Below are 27,810 nucleotides of genomic sequence, written 5' to 3' on the forward strand. Positions count from 1 at the left end.
ACGTGTTATTTATAAATCTGTTGTAGAATATTACACGTGGAATACCTGATCTAGAGAGTATTTCAGTTGACAAAACATATTTTTATGTAATAATACAAAGACAATAATGTGAAATATCGTTGCAGTTAAACGAAACTCATCAGACTAGAAACAAATAACTATCGTACAACATCATTAGTCATGAATCACGCTCCCAACATCGTCATTGAAATGTCTAAACGTGAAGCAACTCCAACCCCTCGAGACCTTATCAGCCATAGACCGTTAATTGATGTTGTGAACGTCAAGGAGACGTTTACACATGTCGTCGTCACAGAGTTATCGAGGACAAGCCCAGCCGTCCCACACCCAGTTCCAGAGCAGTATTCAACTGCTACATCAGGCCCAATCAATGCTCGATACACACCACGGCCGACGTGTTGCCCTCGGCTCTGTGTACCTGAATGTTATAGAGTTGTGTGATGTCATTGGAAGGAGTAAAAACAGTCATGAAGATGCGCTTACAGATAGAAAGGTAAGGATGGAAACTGGTCCTGCAATATTTTTATGTCAAGAACTATTACATTTGTTCATTTAATTTCAGTATTTCGTATGTCAATTTAGATATGTTATCAATACTATAGAGTCATATAACGACACTACAATTGTTATACAGGTGCACGAAAAATCTGTTCTTTGGAGTTGTCAGATTCATAATTTACGTAAGAGTGTAATTAAGTGAACTCGGAGCTAAACAAAGGTGATGGTGAACCTTTAACCAGCTAATAGTGAACATTGCTGACTTTTTGGTCATGATGCTGAGTGATTAAGAAAAGTAGTCGTATTTACTCATTGCTCAGACATCGATGTATTCAAACACTATGTATCAATGAAGTATGTATACACCTCTCTACAGTGAGTGTTACATGTGTGCTGGAATAGGACTGGTCGCCGCAGACTAGTATTTGTGTCATTGTATTGTTGATAATCAAATGTTATTGATAAATACAGACAGACAGACAGTTTTATTCAGTAAAAGGCCACTGGCCCATAATACAGTCAAATGCATGATCACACATCACATGAATGGTACACAGTGATTTATAAAAATGTTCTGCTCTTAATTCTAATTTGTACACAATATAAAATAAAGAAACACTGATAAGCATTGATATTGATAAATACAAGACATGATTGAAGCACGTTTGTGCGATTACAGCATTACACACAAAGCGGTGTCGTGTTTCACAAAACTGTTTATCACAAGTCAGATACCTTACTGTCTCTACCTGTGTTATACTTACTTATCTAATACTCTTTGCATCTTTTTGAGCTTGTTGTTTTCCTACGTGCACTGGACATTAAGGGAATAAAGCATGGATTGTTCGGCTCGCACGCACGCACGCAAACACGCAAACACACACACACACACACGCACACACATACATACATACATACATACATACATACATACATACATACATACATACATACATACATATATACATACATACAAACATACATACATAAATCGGTGTATCTTAACTTGTCTGTCCTGATACTTAAGATTGAGATTACACAGTGAATAGAGGGAATGATGTGTTTCACTAGCTACCGTGACCCCCCTTGACTACTGGTCAAATCCCTTACCCAATTCCCAGCCCCAGTATATGTTTCCTGTATTTTTACTCAAGAAGTGTCCACCATGTCCCTCATGTTCAAATATTAGATACCAATTATTGAAAACCATCTAAACTCCTTCACTCCTCATTCCGTTACTCCTTACCTCTATGTGGTGCCATAATATGTCCGAAGTGGGCATTTGTACATATTCGACAATTTCTTTCAGTTATTGCGAATATATCAGATTAAACATTAAAACATTATAAGTGACAGGAAAGACTTGTCAATTCTTTGAGATTTTTAGTGTGCAGATTCTGTCAGTGTTGTCACAACCCCTAGTGTACAGAACCCAACCCTGTGCTCTTAAAAGAACCCACGAATCCGTTGGTAAATGACCAGATGGTGGCCACATGAATACGTGCAAACACCTAGTTGCGGGTACAGCAACGTGCAGTAAACTTCACCCAGCCGTGAATGGGTACCTCGTAAGGATGGGAGAGCCACATTGACTCGGTGCGCCTAGTGGCTGCAAGACTTGTATGCTGCTCAGGGAGTCCAGATTGATAATACGATGTGCCGTTTGAGATTGACACCCAGTGATCGAAGGAAAAACAAAGCGCCTTTGAGCAACTAAGCTGGATATCCGCGCTATGCAAATATTAGCATAATGACATTAATGACATTTTGCTCAGATGCTTTTAACAGATCTAACTGCAGGAATTCAGACATCGTGGAACCAAGATACCTTTCTGCAGTGGATAATGCACAGATGTTCAACATCGCGCTTATTTTAGCTAAGATATGTATCAATTTCGTGAAGTTAAGCTTCATACGAAACATATCCTATACAGAAGTTGAAACCTTAATATCAAAGACATACATGTTATTTTTTAAAAGTCCAGTTTTAGGTTGACAAAACCGGATAAACGTGAGGAGAATAATAATACACTGGAAGTTATAACAATCTATCAGTACCCAACGTTAATCTTTACATGTAAGTAAATGCTCAATAGCTCAGAGTGCGCTTGAGCTCTCGCGCCGTTGTACAAAGCGATCTTAGCGCTAAGGTGACCGTAATTCCCATACCTTAACATAGACTGATCACTCGATGGCGCTAAGGTTGCTTTGTACACGGCACCCTGATATTCAACCTCCAGCTCACTTATCTGAAGGACTGGCAACACAGTGAAGTGTTGTAACTGACCTGATGACATATTGGTAACGTGCCTGCTTCCATGACAGTGTTTGGCTTAAACAGATCAATAATGGTATAAGGTTAATGAAGTAATAGGTTACGGTATCAGCATCGGTGTCAGCTGGCATAATGGCATTATGCTTACCTGGACCCTAAAGCGTGATAAGGTTAATGAAGTTACATGAGATTTGGGTGGCAAAGGTAACAGCATATTTGAAAATATATTACGCGAATCCAACATTTCAAATGCTGGAAATAAATGCACATTTTGTTTTGGTAATATTAGAATATAAATCCTTATAGCCTTGTTACTCGAAATGATGATAAACACCTTCTAAAGCTCGATAACATTTGACAGTTTTCAAATTACAAATGTTTCGCCTCCTAAAGAGATGTCAGTATTTCTAATCCTAGTAAAATTCACTGGTGTCGGAACTTTCATCACCCAATCGTATTGGAAATACCCTGAGATAAAGTGTCCACTTTAGTGTAACATTTTCAGTTCAAGCTGAGATATGTCTGCAAAACCGGTCTCAACATTAATAACAATAGTGAATGAGCATACGGCAACGCCAAGTGATTATATGCTTCGAAGGTGTAGCTACACATGACATAAACACACAAAGTCAGTGCATATTGGAAAACATATTAAACTCTTGCCATTTCGTGCATTTCCTCCTGCAATTGTGTTTGTTTTAGTTGTGTTAAATCTGACATTTGGTTATACATCCAAATGTTCCATCAAGAGCTAAAATGTCTGTTTGTAGCGTTCAAACGTCAAAGAAAACTACTTTTATCTGAACGGTGAATTAGCTTCCTTTCACAATACCCGAAGTCCTTTGTTTTCATTCTTCAGAACACTTTACTTTAAGGTTCATGCTAAAAGTATAGCCTAGCCTTTAGCCTTTAGTTGGTGTATTGTTTAGGCACTATCGTCTTCGTAAATAATTTAACTATTTATCTACGACACACGGTCATCAGGTACTATGATATTGCCACAGCGGGAAATCATGTAAAGTGGTATTTGTACATATTCGACAATTCTCTTTCAGTTATTATGAATATATCAGATTAAACATTAAACATTATAGGCGACAGGAAAGACTTGTCAATCTCTTTTGAGATTTTTAGTGTGCAGATTCTGTCAGTGTTGTCACAACCCTAGTGTACAGAACCCAACCCTTAAACAAAAGAAACCCACGAATCCGTTGGTAAAATGACCAGATGGTGCCGCCATGAAATACGTGCAAACACCTAGTTGCGGGTACAGCAACGTGCAGGAACTTCACCCAGCGAATAAGTACCTCGTAAGCGATGGAGAGCCATATTGACTTTCGGTGCGCCTAGTGGCTGCAAGACTTTGTATGCTGCTCAGGGAGTCCAGATTGATAATACGATGCCGTTTGGAGATTGACAATCTTGCGATCGAAGGAAAACAAAGCGCCTTTGAGCAACTAAGCTGGATATCCGCGCTATGTAAATATTAGCATAATGACATTAATGACACATTTTGCTCATCAAGAGCTAAAATGTCTGTTTGTAGCGTTCAAACGTCAAAGAAAACTACTTTTATCTGAACGGTGAATTAGCTTCCTTTCACAATACCCGAAGTCCTTTGTTTTCATTCTTCAGAACACTTTACTTTAAGGTTCATGCTAAAAGTATAGCCTAGCCTTTAGCCTTTAGTTGGTGTATTGTTTAGGCACTATCGTCTTCGTAAATAATTTAACTATTTATCTACGACACACGGTCATCAGGTACTATGATATTGCCACAGCGGGAAATCATGTACTTAGCTTTTACTGGAGAGGTGTATAATCTCCGGTGGTGTCCAATTCCCATTGCATTAACTATTAAGCTTGACGTGTGTGCCTCTTGATAGCATAACTGCTCATTTCACTGTGTTCAGTGGGCATAACGTCCGCCCGGTATTGACCAACATCCTTCTCCCATCAAAAACACCTGATAGGAACAGCATATTTCATTTCCATTCAATTACAGACAATTTGTATTGATTTAGGCAAAAAGTTGGGTGATCCTAATCGAGTTTTCATTATTCTTATTGCTATTATTCTGTTTCGGGCCTTTTGTTCTTATGATTGTAAGATACAGCAACGATGCAGTTGCATGTAGTACACATTAATTTGCAAAGTGAAATTTGAAATACTTCAAATCATCAACGAACGCGTAACACATATGAAAACACAAAGGCACATGTATTGCAGTTACATAGAGGATCTCACAAAAGGCAGGATGCTAAAAATGATTCATATACTCTATGTTTGTTTGTTTCTTTCTTTCTTTATTTGATACCCCGCTCTCGATGAACTTCAGGCTACAAGACCGGAGCTTGTTAATCGAGTCCGTGCAAGACTAACTAGTGACTGTTATTACAATCAACATATGACAATGGCGGCGTACAGCGATACGTAGCCAACAGGTAAGCGTTCTTTACAAACGATCCGACAAGAATTGGTTTATGTTTCAATATTGACCCAAAGGAGAATTCAACCGAATAACTGAAATACTGTATGCGGACACCAGATGTTGCAGACACATCTAAATCTCCCCTCTTATGGGTATTTGGTAAAGGTAAATTACAATCCATGAGGTTTAACTCACTTATAAGTCACTCTGTATCGTAATATACAGTCAAGCTGCGATAATCCCAACACTTTCGTTTTTCATCAAAAACGTTCGGATAGTGAAATGTACGGACTACTGAAACGAACCATTACAATATAGGCGTTTTTTCCTATAGGATCTCGCTAACGTTCAATCCTTGCTAAAAGAGGGGAAAACATAAATAGCATCACAAAATACACATTTACATGTTTGAGCTTAAAGTAAACAAATGAATGTCCTTGTTCATGAGAGCAGTGATCGTTGTCCACTTGATCTATGTTAAAACCCTAGCAGTTGCGTACTGGATGAAAACAAATATTCATTGGCACCCGGATATATATGTCAAGATTTAAGACAAGGCAGCGCTTCAACAATTTGCGATATTTGCACCATGCATACTCTACTTGTTGAGAGTACACCACTTTAAAGGATTGTTGATCGTTAACTGGTCTGAAAAACTGATTGACGTTGAGTTACTTTCTTATATTATTATATCCACAACAAGGTTAATGATTATTTGTGATGATTCAACCGTAGTAAAACTACAGCAGTTGTTTTAATTATCCAGAAAGAAATAGTTGTTGTACAAGGGTGCCATTTCTATTATTACATCACGCTATTTACATCTGAGAATATATTTCACAAATAAATACTTTCCGCTTGAGGAAGATTAGGAAAATTAGGAATTCTCAAAAGAACATATATCCTTTGGGCACAAGGCTACAAATATATTTTTAATCTTTAAGATAAACATATATAGAATATATTATCCCTATGAGCATGCTTCTGAGCGTGAATATGTGCGCGTTATAAATATGCACTATCATTATTATTAATATACAATTTTGAGATGATGAATGAAACACTGTTTGACCTTAACCTATTTCTTTTTACTATTTCCACGACAAAGTTTATGATGATATGTGATGAGTTAACTGTAGGAAAACTGTAAAACTACATCAGTTGTTTCAATTATGCAGAAAGGAACAGTTGCTGTTCTTGTGTGCCATTTTAATTATTACATCACGCTATTTACATCTGGGAATATATTTCACAAATACTCACGGTCATCAGGTACTATGATATTGCCAGAGAGGGAAATCATGTACTTAGCTTTTACTAGAGAGGTGTATAATCTCCGGTGGTGTCCAATTCCCATTGCATTAACTATTAAGCTTGACGTGTGTGCCTCTTAATAGCATAACTGCTCATTTCACTGTGTTCAGTGGGCATAACGTCCGCCCGGTATTGGCCAACATCCTTGTCCCATCAAAAACACCTGATAGGAACAGCATATTTCATTTCCATTCACTTACAGACAATTTGTATTGATTTAAGCAAAAAAGTTGGGTGATCCTAATCGAGTTATCAGTATTCTTATTGCTATTATTCTGTTTCGGGCCTTTTGTTCTTATGATTGTAAGATACAGCAACGATGCAGTTGCATGTAGTACACATTAATTTGCAAAGTGAAATTTCTAATACTTCAAATCATCAACGAACGCGTAACACATATGAAAACACAAAGGCACATGTATTGCAGTTACATAGAGGATCTCACACAAGGCAGGATGCTAGAAATGCTTCATATACTCTACGTTTGTTTGCTTCTTTCTTTCTTTCTTTTTGTTTTGTTTTTTATTGTTTGTTTGTTGGGATTTTTGTTTCTTTCTTTCTTTCTTTATTTGATACCCCGCTCTCGATGAACTTCAGGCTACAAGACCGGAGCTTGTTAATCGAGTCCGTGCAAGACTAACTAGTGACTGTTATTACAATCAACATATGACAATGGCGGCGTACAGTGATACGTAGCCAACAACGTTCTTTACAAACGATCCGACAAGAATTGGTTTATGTTTCAATATTGACCCAAAGGAGAATTCAACCGAATAACTGAAATACTGTATGCGGACACCAGATGTTGCAGAAACATCTAAATCTCCCCTCTTATGGGTATTTGGTAAAGGTAAATTACAATCCATGAAGTTTAACTCACTTATAAGTCACTCTGTATCGTAATATACAGTCAAGCTGCGTTAATCCCAACACTTTCGTTTTTCGTCAAAAACGTTCGGATAGTGAAACGTACGGACTACTGAAACGAACCATTACAATATAGGCCTATTATCCGGTAGTGCAGTCTATGTTTACGATGTCGAGGATCTCGCTAACGTTCAATCCTTGCTAAAAGAGGGGAAAACATAAATAGCATCACAAAATACACATTTACATGTTTGAGCTTATAGTAAACAAATGAATGTCCTTGTTCATGAGAGCAGTGATCGTTGTCCACTTGATCTATGTTAAAACCCTAGCAGTTGCGTACTGGACGAAAACAAATATTCATTGGCACCCGAATATATATGTAAATATTTAAGACAAGGCAGCGCTTCAACAATTTGCGATATTTACACCATGCATACTCTACTTGTTGAGAGTACACCACTTTAAAGGATTGTTGATCGTTAACTGGTCTGAAAAACTGATTGACGTTGAGTTACTTTCTTATATTATTATATCCACAACAAGGTTTATGATTATTTGTGATGATTCAACCGTAGTAAAACTACAGCAGTTGTTTTAATTATCCAGAAAGAAATAGTTGTTGTACAAGGGTGCCATTTCTATTATTACATCACGCTATTTACATCTGAGAATATATTTCACAAATAAATTCTTTCCGCTTGAGGAAGAAAAATTAGGAAAATTAGGAATTCTCAAAAGAACATATGTCCTTTGGGCACAAGGCTACAAATATATTTTTAATCTTTCAGATGAACATTTATAGAATTTATTATCCCTATGAGGGTATATACAAATTTGAGATGATGAATGAAACACTGATTGACCTTAACCTATTTCTTTTTACTATTTCCACGACAAAGTTTATGATGATTTCTGATGAGTTAACTGTAGGAAGACTGTACAACTACATCAGTTGTTTCAATTATGCAGAAAGGAACAGTTGCTGTTCTTGTGTGCCATTTTAATTATTACATCACGCTATTTACATCTGGGGATATATTTCACAAATAAACTCTTTCCACTTGAGGAAAAAAAACAAAATTGGGAATCTCCATATATCCTTTGGGCACAAGTATACAAATATATTTTTAGTCTATAACATGCAAAACTATATAATATATTATCCGTGTGTGGGTATATACAAATTTGAGATGAATATGCCAACCATGACCTGTTCACATTTGTTGTAGTGTAAATGTATGCTTTTAATGGAACAAGAAATTTTGTTACCCCGCTATTGTCAATGCCGCTATGTCAGGAATAAACAAAATGCAAAGTCATGTTCTTAAATTAAATGTTCCATAATTGCATAGGCATAAACGTGGGCGATAAACTTTTGTCATAAACTTCTTTTATCAGAAGAAAAGAACAAATTACCTGTTCAGCAGACATTACCTGTTCAAGCAAATACAATTTGTTTCAGAGAAAACCGTTATATATTTATACTGACAGCGCCAATGCCATGTATTCATATTCGTACCGCCCTTACACGGGGGCTATTATAGAAATACATTCATTTTACAATTAATTACTCAAATATGTACACTAGTAAATTACACATTCATGGGCAGCCTAGGCTCCAGGTGGTCAGGAATGACTGCCAGGCATAAGGGAAATCCCCACCGGGTATACGCATTTAATATTAAATCAATTCAGCCATAAAACCAAATCAACCACGTTAATGAAGAAAATGGACGTACTGTCAAAATTGTGTCATCCAATTGATTGTTCTTGATATTTGCTCCTGCTGTCAATCCTTGCCGTTAACACATTTCCATTGTTAAACCCCTTGAAAGTAATTAATGACAGTGGGCGTACGTTTCATACAATATTGATCAAACCCAGTAACCTATTAAATCTGTAAGCTCCGTCATATTTAATTCACCACAACCATTTGTAACCGTTCTTTTCAAACCTGTCCATCTTCCAATAATATACCAGTGTGCTCTGTGCTTAATATCAACCTCTAAATAATGTACACAGATCTGTATAACTCCACTGTCACCTGCTGAGGGGATACCTCTTCGACACATGTTGCGGGAAGCCAAACCATCAATCAAATGTAATGATACGCAACATGATCGCATTATAACCCGGTATCAGTCGTACATGTCAGTGTAGCAGTGTCCTGAGCATTCAAAATAACAGTTTTGTCTATAATGAATAAGCAATTTGAGGAGAGGCAGTATATTTGTCTGCCGGTTTATCTATTCCCATTATTACACATTGTTCAATAAACATTTGACAGTAGGCAAATCAGTTAAGTTACCGAAAACAGCACATGATCAAATGACTGATATTATCTAATTCATAGGACCTGGTGTCGTGATCATGAGTAGCAAGATTTTATTACATGCAGTAGGTGGGCACTATCAGACGTGTTGATGGATGATATATACGACTAGGTATGTATTTGTGTATAATGATCTAATACTTTCATTTTTGTCTAAAATTGTTTATATTTTGTTTTCTACAGAAACATTTCCTCACTGGTGAGTTTGAAGAAATCATACTTTTTACTCTCGAATCCCGCCGATTTTTAAGCCTTCACAGATATGATTGTATAATTATATTCCCTTCAGGTTTATTTTGTGTGCAAGGACATTTTCACTGCATATCAGACTTGCTGACATATGTAAAATTATTGATATTTATTCATATCTGCCAAAAGAGTATGTTTATGTCAAGCATTCTGAGCCTGAATGGACAGCTTGGCCACCCCGTGCCTGACGTACATTAGGTGCGTGCCTATTATTTGGTAATCTTATGCCGGCTTGGGTGCCTCTGGCCCGGGACGAAGTTATAGACACCACCGTGATTTGGAAAATGTGCGTCACCCGATGATGACGTCATTGTGCACATCGACTCAGCTCCCAGTGTGTTGGTGTTTCCAAACTTCGACCGCTCATCGCTAACCTGCGGCTACCTGAGGAAAAGATCGGCGTTCTGAAATCACTAGCAGAACTGAACAATAATGTCTATAGCGTATCCAGTGATTTAACCAGACAACGTGAACAACTTAAGAATTAGAAGAACACAAGACTGATATGCTACTTTAAGAATGGTAAGTTTTTGACCAAACCATGTAATGGACACCACTGTGACATCTGGACAAACGAGGACTAGTAGACCGCGTTGTGGTTACAATCGTAAATGCCAATGCGGACAGGCATAAAATCGTTTCACACAGGACGAGAATGACTCACACACCGGTAACAATAGACTGTCTATATAATCATCTAACATAAACGGCTTATGTAAAAAGCTCTATGACTTTGACTTTTTGCTTATCTCAAGTCATTTGACATTGTATTTTAATGGAGACAATTATAACTACTTTTGCCAACGTATATTGGCTACCTGGATACCAAATTTCACTTTCCCCAGCAGTGACTCTTTCGTCATCGGGTAGATAATCTGATGGTCTGCGTGAGACAAGTTATTGTGAATCAGTGCGTTCAAGCACACAAACTGACACATTGATATGTCTAAAATTTCCTAAAGCAGTGCTTAATTTAAGGAATGACATCTTGCTGTTGAGTTTATATGTTCCGAGAATAGGCTCTACATTCTACAACGGGAATATTGATTCATGCTTCCTAACTAAAAGCCTTGAGATTTTCACATTGCAACATTGATCTGATTTTACTTCTTCTCACATGATACTTTGTGGGAATTTTAATGCTTGAACGGGTAATGAAAACAATACAATCTGTGAGCAGAGTGTTGTTTGTGGTAATCATGATGACATTGTATACATTGATGAAAACACCGCACCTTTTGAAAAGCGTGTGTCGCATGACAGTACTATAAATAGATTTGGACGCGCTTTACTGGCTTTTAGCTATGGTTGTCTGTTTATATGGAATGGTACAGTTGAAGGCGATAAAGGTGGTGAGTTTACACATGTAGGAGATATGATTCTAATGCTGTTGATTATTTCTTTGCATCTGTTGGTCTGTTTGAGTTTGTATAAATGTTTAATGTTGGTGACGGATACGATTCTGAGCATTTCCCCCTGGCGTTATTCATGCTAAGCTTACTGTAAATACTGTAGGAACTATCTTTGAACTATACGTATGTCTACAAAGACTTAGAATCCATTTTCAAAGGAGGGTTGTCAGTGATATTTTAGATTGGGACGATGATTATGCAAGTAAAGAGCCTAATGATGTTGATAGTTTTTGTTGGAATCACATATCACGGAATGTGAAATGTTCGATGCTGTCTCTCGTAGGTAATTTGTGGGCGTTTACCTGTGCTTTTTTTATTGCCCTGTTGGTTTACGTCAAGGTTGTGTTTTAAGTCCATTACTTTTCTCATTCTTTCATAAACGAGTTATGTTTTGATTTGGAAATATGGAAAACATGATATCTTCCTAATCTGATAGAACTTAAAATGTTACTTTTTGCTGATGATGTGATCCTGATGACGAGTACTTCAAAACCAACTTGATATACTCTTCGCGTGTTCAGATGACTGGCAATCAAATGTGATTGCTAAATTTCGCAGGGGTTGACCTGTGGCCGCTGCAGAGAAATGTTTTTTCAAAGGTAAATCAATGTTGTAAATGAATGTAAATACCCTGGCATATTGTTTTCCCTGAATCTGAATAAGCCGCTTATTAACTTGTTCAGAGCAAAGAAAGCTCTTTTTCAGCTTCAATCTGTTATTCCTAAAGTTGGTGTTATTCTACCAAATACGTATTTTAAATTATTTGATTGTCCAATACAACCTATTTTACTTTGTCGATCTGAGATATGAGGTTAAAAAGAGTATTATACAATAGAAAACGTTCATCTGCTTGTGAAAAGTTATATTTTGATGTTTGTACGTCAACACCAAGTGCTATGGTTTATGGTGAATGCGGGAGATTCCCACTGTACATTGTTTCTTACTCTCGTTGTGTGAAATATTGGTGTAAAAGTATTAGTATGCCTGACCAGTGTTTGCTTAAGAAAGCCTCCAGCATGTACATATTGATAATCTTGGTAAGAACACTTGGGCATCATGTATCCGCATACAACTGACTTATACTACTGACTACTGTTTATGGCTTTGGCTATATTTGGCTGCCGCAGATAGTAAGTAGTGTATATGTCTTATCAGACAGTTTCTTATGCGTCCCATCGATATGTTTACCCAGGAATGGCATTCATCTATTTATGAAAGTTAGTTTAAGTCGTTGCTAAAATCCAGGGTCATATTTAGTTGCTAACCTACCCTACAGGAATGTCGGTAATGTCTTTCCACGTTTTAGACTAGGACTTAATGGTCTGGAAATAACCCAGGACGATATCTATCTCTTGGTAAAAAACAAAGTATCTGTCTATTTTGTAACGTCATCGAAGATGAATTTTATTTCATGTTTATTTGCCCTATCTATGACAACCTAAGAAACAAGTATTTACCATCTTTGAGTGGCATTTAGAAGCTGGTATGATGAACAGGAACGATGTTTATGGATGGACAACTTTTCTATTTCAATGAACACGACGTTTCTGATGTCAGTGTTAAAATATTCTATTCATAACTGTCCCACAAAGAACTCTCTAAACAACACCGAGTAGCTCTGTTCATTCATCATGAAGAATTGAATTGATACCCTAAAGTGGCTAATATATGCTAATGCTATGTAACTCCATTGTATGTAGGCCTATGACCTGTCATGCAACGAAGAACGTATATGAAGTGACATTCAAATGCACATACACTTAATATACGCGATCATTCGTTTCCGAGACAATATCAAATAGTGATGTACCAGATGTTTGCACAATCAGGCGAACATGTTCTGCCACGCCGTTCACACCCGCAACAAACATATGCAAAGGAAATTCAGGCGTTCACCTGTACAAACACGGGGCCATGTGTTACAAATTGGAAAATGCATCAGACGTGCATGGAACGAAGAAGGCATCGAAGTGAAAAAACAATTGTGCTATCCCTATTGCTGATATCTGTATGCTTATGAATCGGAATATTTGCACCTATGGTCGTTTTTCAACACCAGTAATGTTGCCAAGAAATGTAAATTAGATTTCAGGTTTAACGATGATCGGATATCATTCATTAATGGTCTCATTTCCAACTCCATCCCAATGATTTACTGACCTGAACTTGAAGCAAACGAGACCAATGTGACTGCTTTATACAGTCAGATCTGGGCATATAGATTCAGTATGACAAACCTTGCTCGAGACTGTATGACATTAATGTTTTCAATTCATTTGATGTTGAGCAATGGTTACGCAACTCCAGCTCTTGGTGTCTACATATTACAACGGTCGAGGTACAGTCGAGCATGCTCTCTCTATGGACATTGCACAAAACGACAAACTAATTTTTTTCAAATGCTGTTAGAACTTGAATACTTCATACAATGCCTCAGTAACGTATTCATTTTAACGAGAATTGTTGAAAGCAGTACGAGCAACGTCGATATTTGCATGTAAACCAGTGGCATTGCATTTTGTTCTCATGATACCTTTAATTTTAGTACGCTTATGTACTAAGTAGCATGAAGTAACACTATTGCATATGGAAGAGAGAGGTGTATAGAAACAGTCGGCGTATGAAGTGATACGAAAACGTCGGGGTGTCTGATAAGATACCGTATATATTACTCCAGCAGTCTATTCTGAATTAATGCAACTGTTGAGTGAAACAAATTCATTGATCAACAGATCGCATTCCTCAACAGCTTGTTTGGGTAAGTAGATATATATCAATAAGTTATGCAACCTCATTGTTTCCCCATGGCACAGCCGTGCTGGAGTGTATCCCAGGTTGAGGATCGTAAATATATACGCAAAATCTATTCCATAATCATACCAAATCTATCTGATGCCAACAAGTGTTTATAAATACGTTTTGACGCCACTTTTAAGAGTTATCCTGATAAACCGGTGGCAACGGTCAAAAACACATGCAAACAGAAGTCACGCGTGCACCTTAAAAACACCACGGACAGATATGGTAAGTCAATCCATCATATCACTTTTGTCAATGGCACCTTAACTGTCCTCGAAAAGTCCACCATAAAATTTTGAAAGTTTCAAAAGGCTTTGAATGTTGTAACCTTTTATGAGTAAATGCTCGGCAAGAGTTTGAAATCTACCAAGAAAGAGTGTGTTGTATTGTACGTAACCAATATAACGTAGATACCAATGGCCGGCGCTCCAAACATATTGCTCTAGTCATCCCACTAGTCATACAGTGTTTTGTTACTCTGAATCGTTTTGCATAGATTTAAATATGAAACAGTTGATGCGGTCCTACTGCTGCGCTTCATTCCAAGTTAGACCCGTGAAGTGCAGGGCTAGAATTAACCTTCAGTAACCCATATAGTTGTCGTAAGAGGCGACACTAACGGGACCGGGTGATCAGGTTCGGTTGACGCGACTTGCTTGACACATGTCATCGTATCCCAATTGTGTAGAACGATGATCATGATGTTGATCACTAGATTGTCTTGTCCAGACCGCCCCCGTATAGCTGTATTATTGCTGAGTGAGGCGTTATATAACAAACCAACAAACCAACCATTCCAAGTTATGGTTAATAAGACAGTGGAGGGGACTCGACTATTGTGTCTAAATACCAATCCCCAAATTTCTCTAAGTTGTCGCAACGAGGAAATCCAGCATTTCAGTTGATATTTACTTTATTCTTTTCAATTACCGTGTATTGATGGGGGTATATATAAATATGGTCACACTGTTAAGCGACGAATGCTTCCAAAGAACTCCTTCATAGCATATTTTCTTGACAGTCTGTTTTAACCGAGTCTTGTAATATAGCGCAGTGCTGCAAGGACAACGTGTGGAGAATAGCACGGCTACAGCGCATCATGTAGGTATATTTATAAACCTACCCTGCTGAGGACAGTGATGTCCATATTCTATTCCCCATGGGACACAACTTAGTCGCCATGCTTTCGACGAGCCCTAGAAATCATAATAAAGTTTGGTAGCTGATTATTCACCAAACCCCTCATGCAAACATGGGTAGATTTATATTATGTTCGATTTCAATTTCTTGCAGATGGTCATCGACAAGAAGTGGATGTTACACAGCCTAGAGTAGATCATGTGTTTCATGTCATGGTTCGCTGACGATCTTGTGCAGTCAGAGACCATAATGCTATGACAGTTAGAAGTGCCGGTCCATGGAACACTGTTTCAGAAATGGCGATATTCCATAAATAGTTCACTGATACATTCCGATGCTGTGAGAAGTTATATAACCAGATATGTATTTTCGGATGTGGAAGATCGAATTGGTGTCAATGCTCTGCCTCATCGCAATACAAGGTGAGCTGTAGGATCGCCATATCAATATATTACATTGATGCAACCCAGAAACTAATATACTAAGTAATCACTCTTCTCGTAAGTATTCCTTTGACGATAAAACCTTGTATTAACATTAAAGCCCAAAGTCCGTTACCTGTCTTCTGAATCTCTATTCAGTATATTTGTCTGATGTGGATCTCTCTTTTTCAGACTTGATGTGTGATGAGTTCGTTGCTGATACCATCATAACAGCAATACTAGCTAAGGGTTACCGGAAGGAAGTGAGGCCTCGGTGTCCTGGTGTCACGTCTGTTGATGTCACCCTGGACTTGGCACTCAGGCAAATCATTGAGTTGGTAGGAATATTAAAATGTTATTTTAATTATAATATAAAAATATTCAGTCTAGCTACAGTTTGTTATGTGCACAATACATGTATGTGCTTGGCAACGCAAGGCAATGCTCTTTTTCAAAATGCCATCAGTAAATATTCCAGATTGTTCAATCTGTTTCTTGATACAGTGCTTGCAGTGATGCCCTGTAGGCGACGTTATCAGATGCTGATGGGCATTAAAGGCACATGTTTAAATACACAAGCGATAAGCACACAATGGTCGGAGGTTTGTTTGTTTTACATATCTGTCCTCGTTGTTTTCTGTTTTATGAGCACTCACATTCGTTTCCTCTCATGTATATTTTCCTCTTTCCAGAACGAGCCTAAACAGTTCCTGCAAACAAATGTGTGGTTACGTGCGGTACGTACATGGACAGTGAAGTACGAACCATATTCAGAATGTCAGAAATCGATAATTGTAACATATCAATTACGGTAGTAGTAACACTGGTGCTGAAAGACAAATTATGTATTTCAGATGTTGCCTACATCTGTTGATAAACATCAATAATGTTTGTTCAGTTGTTCAACTGATAATTATGTATACCATGCAACACGATATAGAGGATCGGCCGTGTACATGTAAGCCTCCCCGTTCACCAGTTAAGAGATTGTTGCAGATTTTTGGCGAAATATTCCAATTGCTCACTCAGTGACTTAAAGTTAGGAAAATGATTTTATTAAGAATAGTTTCTTGTGCGTGATGCGATACTTCATAATTTTACAGTCAACTTCCTTACCTAGAATTAAGGTTGGTCATTCTAAACAAACCATGTTTTTATGATTCAGTGTACTTTTAGGGTAAAGGATAGTTCATCATTTCAATTTTTCTGAAAATGTTTGAAATTAATTAAATTTTTATTCACACGTCGGTTAAAGTCAGTGGCCCCGACCTTGTTTAACACATTTCTTTCTCACATCATTTTAAGAAATGTAAGCAAAATATGAGCTACAGACACCTTCAAAAGTTGTAGATAAAAATGTTGAAAAATGTCTTGAACCTTACCATTTAGCACTTAGCTAACCAATGGCGGTCCTATATTACGACTACGGGACAGTGGGGCATTACTGAGACCCCGACCCTACCAAACAACCACCGGGGATGTTCATGCATTTTGAATTATAATACTTTATTAGTAATATGCAGCTCATGATGATTCACTCCTCAGGGGACTAAAACCATTTGCTTATTTATTAATATATTCTCCCCGTCACTGTGATAAGTTAAAGCCTTTATTTCGATGACTGGTTTCAGATTTCATGCATTGTTCATGATGTTCATTATAAAAATGACATCGTATTTCCTAAATGATTTCAGTAATGAATAAAACTAGTGTCCTACTCAGGAGTATGGATTTTCCATGAAATGCACCAATATGCACCACCCTCATCTGGAACTGTCAATTATAAAGGACGTGGTGCTATAGAAAGGTTATGTACAAAACATTCGTAGCCACACATGTCGAGGTGCCCTTGTCTTGCTGAAGGCACAGATAGTCTGTTTATATACCAGGTCTAATGGCATTTTTATACACTCTCACAGTCGCCCGATTGTTTGCTGCCCAAAACGTGTCACTGCATCTACTAAGAGAGCATGCTTCAACGAAAATTATTTCAAGTGGTGACAGTCAAACCAGTTGATTCAATTAGTGGTATTTATTGCACTTTGACACCACTGATGGCACTTAGGGATTTGAAAACATACTGGACCATGTGAGCCACCTCCACCTCAGAAAGATCTTTGGCGTTGGTTAATTGTTAGTGACCTTCACATTAAGTTGGATTTAATGCCTGTTTGTTTGAAAGGAAAGCTTTAATGCTACCAATGGGCATTGATATGGTGAGAAATATAATCGTATATAAACTAGATTCCCGCCCACAATCGGAGGTTACTTGCCTGTCCAAGTTTTGCGACTTTGCGCAGCGAACTTGATGAGGACATCAACGCTTTCAGCTCATACCGACTACATACCATCCTCAAAGAGCGCGTTGACCTATATTTCTCATTTTTATGAGAGATAATAAGACCTCCCAGTGTGTCGGATGATAATAATTATTATTGTTTTCCATACTTGCATATTTATATATTATAGTTTTGGAACGACTGTCGATTGACATGGAACAAAACTGCAACAGGTGTTGACAACCTTGTTCTTCCGGCATCGTTCATGTGGATTCCTGACATCACGTTATATGACAAGTATGTGATTTTGTTACACTAGCATTCAAAAGAATTGTCATAAAGCTTCTCATTTGGAGTAACATATACATCGAGACCATATTTCAGTCTTTCCCGCAGTGATGAAAGTTTAAGTATAACATGTTTCATATTTCGATCAACAATCGACTTATTGATTAATTTGTCCTTGGGTTAAATCACTTTTTCATAACTTGGAAGAAACACAATTTATTTATAATATTGCTTGCTGTAACTATACATTTAATAATCCTGTTTAAAGCAGCGCAGATGAAGGAATGAAGGCCGCAAAGGAATACCGTGTCAGCGTGACGAGCGAGGGGGATACCCGTCACCAGATACCCATAGTCCTCACAAGCCTTTGCACCATAGACACAACCTACTTCCCTTTTGACAAACAATCATGTCCTCTCAAATTTGGGATGTGGGCCCACAGTGCTCTTGACGTCAACTTCACAAATATCAGGGACGATGCTGACTTGTCGTCGTATGAAGGTCACGTGGAATGGAACGTGGTCAGCATGAACGTTGAACGTAATGTGTCCTATTTTGAAGGCATTCCCTATCCTTCGTTGGTATTCGATCTGAAGCTGAGAAGGAAACCTCTGTTCTTTATTCTAAATCTATTTTTCCCATGTATCCTCATCTCGATGGTGGCCATCCTTGGTTTCATGCTGCCACCAGATGCAGGGGAAAAGGTCAACTTGGAGGTGACGGTTCTGTTGTCGCTGGCTGTGTTTCAACTTATTGTCTTGGAGATGATGCCACCCAACTCGGAGACATTACCTTTTATCAGTGAGTACTCATTCTTTGGCGTCTTGATAGAACATGTTCCCATGATATGTTAGTTCTATTAACATACTCACGATCTGGTGTGGGCAATGATCTTGAACATGTGAACAGTTTACACGTGTGAAATTAAATTTGATTATACTAATCATCACTCTACAGAGATGAACCAATTTTCATTGAATCTACATTTTGAACCAATACTGCTATGTATGGTTTAATTTCGGTACTAAGGATTTTGAGACATCATTATGCAAATTGTCTAGTTAAACGAAATTACACAACAACGCTGACACACATAATATGGTATACACTGGGTCACATAAACATCTTTTGGGGGATGGAATCTATGCCCTCGAGTCAGTGTGACATACAATAAGCCAGGTCAAACATCCAATCCTAGAACCTGCTTTGTATAGAAATGATTTTGTTGAATAGAAATATCACATTGATTAACGGTATAACTCTGTTGGCGCATAACTTTAAAGGATGTGAAGTGAAAAGGCAAAGAAATGTTAGTCACACTCAATGCAAATACCCCCATAGCCACAGGAACCTTTCTGCAAATACCCCCATAGCCACATAAGACCTTTTGTTTATTTATTATATTTCCACAATGTTCGGTGTTCAATATTCAGGATGGTATTGGGTTTATGTTCACACATTAAACAACCATTTGTATTGCCGTTAAGGTTTATAAATTATTAATAAATATTGATTTCATATTTCATTTTGGAGACTAAACATAGTATTCTCAAAATGGCAATATGCAATCTAAATATATGCAAAATACCATGCGAAAATAACATAGCTTAAATATCTATATTCCAGAGTGTATGTATTACTTTATGGAAGGCAATACAGATGTACTATTTCATGTAAAACAGAAACGTTATGAAAGTGCCAGGCAAATTTCAAATCCCATGCCGCATATGTAATTATTTTTTTGTGTTATGTTCCCACTTACCTCTTCTTGAATAAGGGGCGGCGGGGTAGCCTAGTGGTTAATGCGTTGGCTCGTCATGCCGAAGACCCGAGTTCGATTCCCCACATATGTGCAATGTGTGAAGCCAATTTCCGGTGTCCCCTGCCGTGATATTGCTGGAATATTGCTAAATGCGGCGTAAAACTAAACTCACTTACTCACTCTTCCGGATTAAATAGATACATTAAAAATACAAAAATCACCGTCAGTTTTGCTGCCTCTCATATGTGTAGCATATATTCTGGAACATATTGACCAAATTTGGTTGTATCCTTTCTAAACCTAAAACCTATTGTAATTTTAACAAATTCAAACATTATTTGGAAGGGACATTAGAATCAAACATAGGATCGGTGAGCATGAATCATTGAAACTGGCTCCAGAATTAACAAGAGATTCCTTTATAATAAAAATATTTTGCCTCCTTCCGGTGAAAGAAAATTCTTTCGGACTAAAATATGTTCTATTGATATCAATGCAAATTTTAGTTCCATATTTAGTTCACATGAGGCCCATACCACTGAAAAGGAATTTCCTGCTTTATGTCGGATAATATAGCGCAGTTATACGACACGCACAACAGGCACAAGCATAAAGATATCAAAACATAACAAATTTACATAATTTACAGATTAATTGACTACATATCCCGTACCATAGCAGAGCATAAGGCATCATCTGTCCATCTGTCATGACAGGAGGAAATTATTTGGAAGGCAATCAGACCTCTGATTCACATGCAATGTCCCGTCAAATATACAATATGGATGTCAACAGACATAGGATCATATTTATATCATCACTGAATAATAATCCCAACTGCCCAACGTTCAGTGCAGGATTACTGGGAAGAGGAAGAGTTTGTTTCCATGTATAGAAATGCCCCATTGATTCGGACATCGTAATTATTTCCATGAAGCCTTGGTATGTGTCCCCAGACTGTCAATATCCTGGTATTTCCTGAATTACCTGATTGAAACTATTGGTTAATAGCACAGACAATATTATTTAGCATGAGATGGTTTGTCATGAAAACATCCCAATATATATTATAATATATGATATTCTGCATTGAAGGCATTTTGTGTACCGTAATTCTTTGTGCACAGAGAAGACCTTTACATATATACGGGATAAGAGATGATTAAGGAATAGACATACAATGTATATTTGACAGTATAGCATATCAGAAATTGATGATATGTAGAACTTAAGTCACGGGACGAGCAAGATTCATATGTATTACATTTACACACATAGATATTGTTTTTTTATGCGCATTTGTGTCCATACTTGTCGTTTCGTCATGGCACTCTTGGTGTATCTAGTATTCCTTACTTCACATACAGGTCCAACACAATTTGTATCTTGTGCGTTATATAAGATAACTGGTGATAAAAAATATCTCTAAAACCATAGAATACGTATAAATCAGTTTCTTTCAACACAATAGAATCGAAGTTTCGATGGTTCTTATGTTATTTCACTATACAAATAGCTCACCATTTGTTAATTGCTGGAAATTTGGTCGAATACTTTAACTTATTCCATCAAAACGACGTATTTCAAAAATTACCTTATTCATATCTAAATGATGTTGTGTTTATAGACACCAATGGTAATCTTGTTTCGTTGTAATGCATGTGTGTTTTGATATGATATCTGATTCAATGATGCTGTCTTGTTAACCCACAGGTGTATACTTCGCTTCGAACATGGTCTTGGTGGGATTGTCGTGTCTCATGACCGTCGTTGTGTTGAACGTCCATTTCAAGGGTTCCCAGGGTTGGCCAGTACCACAGATCGGCAAAACTATCGTCATCGACGGATTGGGCCGGTTACTGTGTGTAAGACTGCCCCAAAAGGTGCGGAAGAAGAACCCCACAAATGAAGTGAGTTCAAAACCCAGTTTCATTCCATATTCAATTAATTTTATATTAATATGGTAAATATGGATTCATGTTATCAAGACTATATGTTTCTTTATTTGCGCTCACAAGCGCTCATAATAGGGAAACAAATGAACACAGTTAGATATAACCCATGTTTTCAAGTCATCTAATCCTGTGTTTTCATACGTCATCGGACTAATTTGACATCAAATCAAATCAAATTGGACATTTGTATAGCATTACATATCCAGAGTCCTGGTTATGTGCGCTAAGACGAATGCTCGTTTGAAGAGGATGGTTTTGAGACAAGATAGGAAACTGTTGATATTTTCCGATTTTCTGACATTGTCAGGTAATCCATTCCAGAGTACAGCACCTGCTCTGGTAAATGTTCTGTCCCCGTATGATTAACAGTATTATATTACTTCCTCTATTTTCGCTTTGTGAAACATCGTTTTGTTAAAGGGTCCCCTCACTGGGTAACTTGAGCCGGCGCAATTCTCAGATTTTTGTCCTGTATGTATACTTGAAGCAGAATTGGCTGATGGGGGATTCGAATCCTAAACTCGCCCTGATAATGTCCCTTAATTTGTAGCTATTACTATGACGATGTTTTAGGGTTTCAACATTTCTTCGCAAATCTTTCTCTCCGATATGGTACCTGTTTGTGTAAAGATTTATGTACACTTGCATAGACGGTCGCCTCGAGTGGCCCTCAGCGATTTTTGACATCACGAACAATGAAGATTGCATAGGTTCTGAAGCCAATCAGATGTTACATTTCTAAAATATTTCGGCTTCATTTCTTTACGTCTCTATTTTTTTTTTAAATCGGTCAAAGAAAGCCCCCACACAACCGAAATATACCGTTGACGCTCTCAAGGCGATAGGATATGTGAAACCATCCCCAAAAAATATGACGGGGTGGAAATCCCACACAATATGACGGGATGGAATTTCTTTCCATTTGGATTTGCTAGATTATAGCTATTTTCGAGACGAAATGTCCCACACTCGTCCAGAGAATTTAGACTCCTCGGCGCTGTTTGGCTAATGATTTTTTATTTGGCGTGACATTCTATTGAAGTGGGTGGTGGTGAGGTAGCTGAAAGCGTTGGCTCGTCACGCCGAAGACCCGGGTTCGATTCCCCACATGGGTACAATGTGCGACCCATTTCTGGTGTCACCCGCCGTAACATTGCTGAAACATTGCTAAAGCGGTGTAATTCCAAGCTCACTTACTCACTCTATTGAAATGTTATCAAACGTCCATGCAGAGCCTCCAACATAGGATGGAAATGCCATAACATACAACTACTGTTTAAAGGGATGTTGAACTGAATTCCCTCACTCATACACTCATTCATATTCACATGTTGTGCCTATCACTCTAGGTTGTTCAAGGTCTTCGATTTGAAAGACGGAAAACCGTTCCGAAACCGCTGAACAACGTCAGCGCCGTAGACACCGTTGACGCAGACACAGTCCACGCACCGGAAACAAGCCTTCTTCTTAAACACTTCAGTCGGATCAACGCCAGCCTGAGCGATATGGTGGCAAGCCTGGGAGACAGGAAGAGTGACAGGGCCATGTGTGAGGAGTGGGAGTTCATGGCCCTTGTTCTGGACAGAGCCTTTCTCCTGATCTATGGCTCCCTCACCTGTTTAATTTTGCTGATTTTCATTATAGAATTCCAAACACAATAAATAGGAGAAGGTATGAATCGAAGACCTACGGTTCTGAGCTCCTTGCGACAGCCACACAGAAAGAAGATTGATTCAACATGACTAGGCTCTTCATCTGGAAAGAACATGAAATTTGTTTTTAATCTATAATTAGGTGCCTAAAATGTGTCTTTTCACCACTTCATGATAACAGATTAATTTTTGATTGCTTGGACAATAGTGGAGGCCCCAGTTGCAGCTATATCCACAGGTATTTTCGGGTTAATAGAGCCTATTGCCGATACGTGCTGCCATATCAGTTGCTCCGATCAGGACTAGAATCAATCATTAACTTCAACTTACAGTGTACTTACGATTCAGTTATGGCGATGATGGCGATGATGATGATGATGATGATGATGATGATGATGATGATGTTGTTAATGCTGATGGCCGTCATCACGATGATGATGATAATGATGATGATGATGACTGCTGGTACAGAACGATGATGGCGAAGAAGATTAGAATATAGCTGATGATAGGACAGAGGGATAGCCACGCTCTAATGCGGATGATTCCTCATGTGGTGTGTAGTTAATGTACTTACATCAAATCAAACTGTTAATTGGTTCTCGAACATGATGGTGTATATGTAATTTAAATCGATTAACAGACATCTACATGTGAACCGCAGTCCATATATTTGTCAGGTTTGATTCTCATATAACATGTGATGTAATTCTGAATGATTATGATGATTCAATATATGAATAATATGTACATTACTGTGACATTCATGTGTATCTTGGAGACATTAAACCAGTGATTAAAGAGAATATAATCTTTGCATTACCATGAGATTTTTTCATAGTTGCTCATAGAGCTCATTGGCAGTATATCCCTGATGCGTTTTATGTTGCATTCCTTAGGCATGACTGTAAAACCTTTGATCACAGGGTCAGATCACAGTTGACCTTGATGTTGGTCGGTTGGTTGGTTGTTTAACGTCGCACTCAACAATATTCCAGCTATATGGCGGCGGTCTGTAAATAATCGAGTCTGGACCAGACACTCCAGTGATCAACAGCGTGAGCGTCGATGTACGCAATTGGGATACGATGACATGTGTCAACCACGTCAGTGAGTCTGACCACCCGATCCTGTTAGTCGCCTCTTACGACAATCTGGGTTACTGAAGATCAATTCTAACCCGGACCTTCACCGATACGAACTGCATATCTTCGGGATTTCATATTAAAGTGATACTCTGACACGTTTGAAATAATGCTTAAAGCAGACTGAGAGCCAGTTCACCAACTCCAATTCGTGTTCTCAATGCACCAGCTTATCCAGAGTTCTTTTGACAAATAAGTGGTTCAAGGTTGTTCTCTGGCTATACAATGCATGTTATAGTACGTATATGTGCTATGATACACCGAACATTTCCAATGCTTAAACAGCATTAAACAATGCGCGGATATAAAACGTTCTCTATATGTGCTATGATACACCGAACATTTCCAATGGTTAAACAGCATTAAACGATGCGCGGATATAAAACGTTCTCTATATGTGCTATGATACACCGAACATATCCAATGGTTAAACAGCATTAAACAATGCGCGGATATAAAACGTTCTCTATATGTGCTATGATACACCGAACATTTCCAATGGTTAAACAGCATTATACAATGCGCGGATATAAAACGTTCTCTATATGTGCTATGATACACCGAACATATCCAATGGTTAAACAGCATTAAACAATGCGCGGATATAAAACGTTCTCTATATGTGCTATGATACACCGAACACTTCCAATGGTTAAACAGTATTAAACAATGCGCGGATATAAAACGTTCTCTATATGTGCTATGATACACCGAACATTTCCAATGGTTAAACAGCATTATACAATGCGCGGATATAAAACGTTCTCTATATGTGCTATGATACACCGAACATTTCCAATGGTTAAACAGCATTATACAATGCGCGGATATAAAACGTTCTCTATATGTGCTATGATACACCGAACATATCCAATGGTTAAACAGCATTAAACAATGCGCGGATATAAAACGTTCTCTATATGTGCTATGATACACCGAAAATATCCAATGGTTAAACAGTATTAAACAATGCGCGGATATAAAACGTTCTCTATATGTGCTATGATACACCGAACATTTCCAATGGTTAAACAGTATTAAACAATGCGCGGATATAAAACGTTCTCTATATGTGCTATGATACACCGAAAATATCCAATGGTTAAACAGCATTAAACAATGCGCGGATATAAAACGTTCTCTATATGTGCTATGATACACCGAACATATCCAATGGTTAAACAGCATTAAACAATCCGCGGATATAAAACGTTCTCTATGTGTGCTATGATACACCGAACATTTCCAATGGTTAAACAGTTACATTAAACAATGCGCGGATATAAAACGTTCTCTATATGTGCTACGATACACCGAAAATATCCAATGGTTAAACAGCATTAAACGATGCGCGGATATAAAACGTTCTATATATGTGCTATGATACACCGAACATTTCCAATGGTTAAACAGCATTAAACAATGCGCGGATATAAAACGTTCTCTCTGTGGCTCATGGCTCCATAATACAATATGGTTATTTGTTGTATTCAGAACATACGAAGATTATAAAATATCTTGGTCATTTACAACAACTTCTAAATACCGCTAAAAGACATCATAAGAAGTTGTGTTTGTTTGTTGTTTAACGCCACTCTCAGCAATATTTCATCTATATGACGGCGGCTGTAAATAATCTAGTCTGGGCCAGACAATCCAGTGGTCAGCAGCATGAGCATCGATCTATGATGTTGGGAGACGATGACATGTGTCAACCAAGTTAGCGACTGTCGACTTTGTTATATTTCATATAAAAAACTGACAAAATAACATATTTCCATATCGCAAATGTTAAACAATAAATGTACTTGGAAATATTATTTTGATTGTTTTATACCTTCATCGAACCAAGCAAAAGCATACATATGTTTTACAAGTCATTCGCAGATAGTATAATGCTGATTTAATAGTTCCATTTTTTATGATGACTTCAATATCAACGTCACATGAACACAAATAATTATGGATGACGTCATCTATTGTTAATGTATTGGGGTGATGTTAATCAAACAAGCAATTGAGCTAATGTCAGCTGTTCAGGAAAACCCTTTTTCTATATTTGCCCAGAAATATGACCACTGAGGCTCTATCACATAACAATAACCCGCTCGCAACTCGCAACTGAATATCTGAACTTATTCTTGGAACGTACAAACCAGTGAATGAGTGAGTGAGCATGCTGTTACGTCCTTTCTACGAACATCACGGCGGGTGACGCCTGAAATGGGCTTCACACATTGGACCCACGGGAGGAATCGAACTCGGGTTTTGGGCGTGACGACCTACGCTCTAACCACTAGGCTGCCCACTTTAAAAAATCACTCAGACAGATAATCCGTAAGTTCATATCTCGTTAATAATTTTCCAATTTTGTTTCAGTATAGGATGTACGTACTGGGTCAGTCCGGCACTCATTAACAGGTTATGCCACATACGAGAATGGCTTTAAGCTCAATTACAGTCCGTTTGGCTCAAAAGCGGACCGATGAATTGCAATCTAACTCGAAAACTAATAAACATAACATACTCTGATCATAATCAAAACATCATACCCACTCTGTGAGTAAAAAAGTTGTTTAACAAACTATCATTAAAATATTCACACAGTTCACTGTTTGTTACGAGGGAGGAGTGCAGAGAAAGGGACAGCCAGGTGTTCGAGAAGCACGTTCACGGACAAAGTTATTTATTCAATAACCTGTGCTGTGCCGTCTCCATCCGTTCTCGAACACCTGGCTGTCCCTTTCTCTGCACTCCTCCCTCGTAACAAATAGTGAACCGTGTCAATATTTTAATGATAGATTGTTAAACAACTTTATTTATTTTTAGGACAAAAATTCTGCAAAAACCTCACAGAGTAGGTATGATGTTTTGATTATGATCAGTGTTTCATTGAGTATTTTATATTTATTAGTTTTCGAGTTAGATTGCAATTCATCGGTCCGCTTTTGAGCCAAACGGACTATA

The 27,810-nt window shown here is 37.9% G+C and overlaps 1 protein-coding gene across 9 annotated transcripts; it reads left to right on the forward strand.

Annotated features, from left to right (window-relative positions):
* The first annotated feature begins 230 nt into the window (after positions 1 to 230).
* LOC124290966 (neuronal acetylcholine receptor subunit alpha-10-like) lies at positions 231 to 24,520 on the forward strand. 9 transcript variants are annotated; one of them, XM_046727812.1, is made up of 9 exons: positions 231 to 514; positions 9,924 to 9,939; positions 15,494 to 15,762; positions 15,955 to 16,100; positions 16,455 to 16,499; positions 18,232 to 18,338; positions 18,598 to 19,130; positions 21,805 to 22,001; positions 23,396 to 24,520. In XM_046727812.1, the coding sequence occupies exons 3-9, from the start codon at positions 15,702 to 15,704 to the stop codon at positions 23,705 to 23,707; spliced, it is 1,401 nt and encodes a 466-aa protein (XP_046583768.1). In that variant the 5' UTR covers positions 231 to 514; positions 9,924 to 9,939; positions 15,494 to 15,701; the 3' UTR covers positions 23,708 to 24,520. The 9 variants fall into 9 exon arrangements, with proteins under 9 accessions (XP_046583768.1, XP_046583766.1, XP_046583770.1 ...); XM_046727810.1 differs by lacking the exon at positions 9,924 to 9,939; XM_046727814.1 differs by lacking the exons at positions 231 to 514; positions 9,924 to 9,939 and adding an exon at positions 10,384 to 10,511.
* Positions 24,521 to 27,810: the final 3,290 nt, after the last annotated feature.

Source organism: Haliotis rubra, unplaced genomic scaffold (genome assembly GCF_003918875.1).
Source record: "Haliotis rubra isolate DU_JTF1 unplaced genomic scaffold, ASM391887v1 Scf48, whole genome shotgun sequence".
Taxonomy (NCBI): Eukaryota; Metazoa; Mollusca; class Gastropoda; order Lepetellida; family Haliotidae; genus Haliotis; species Haliotis rubra.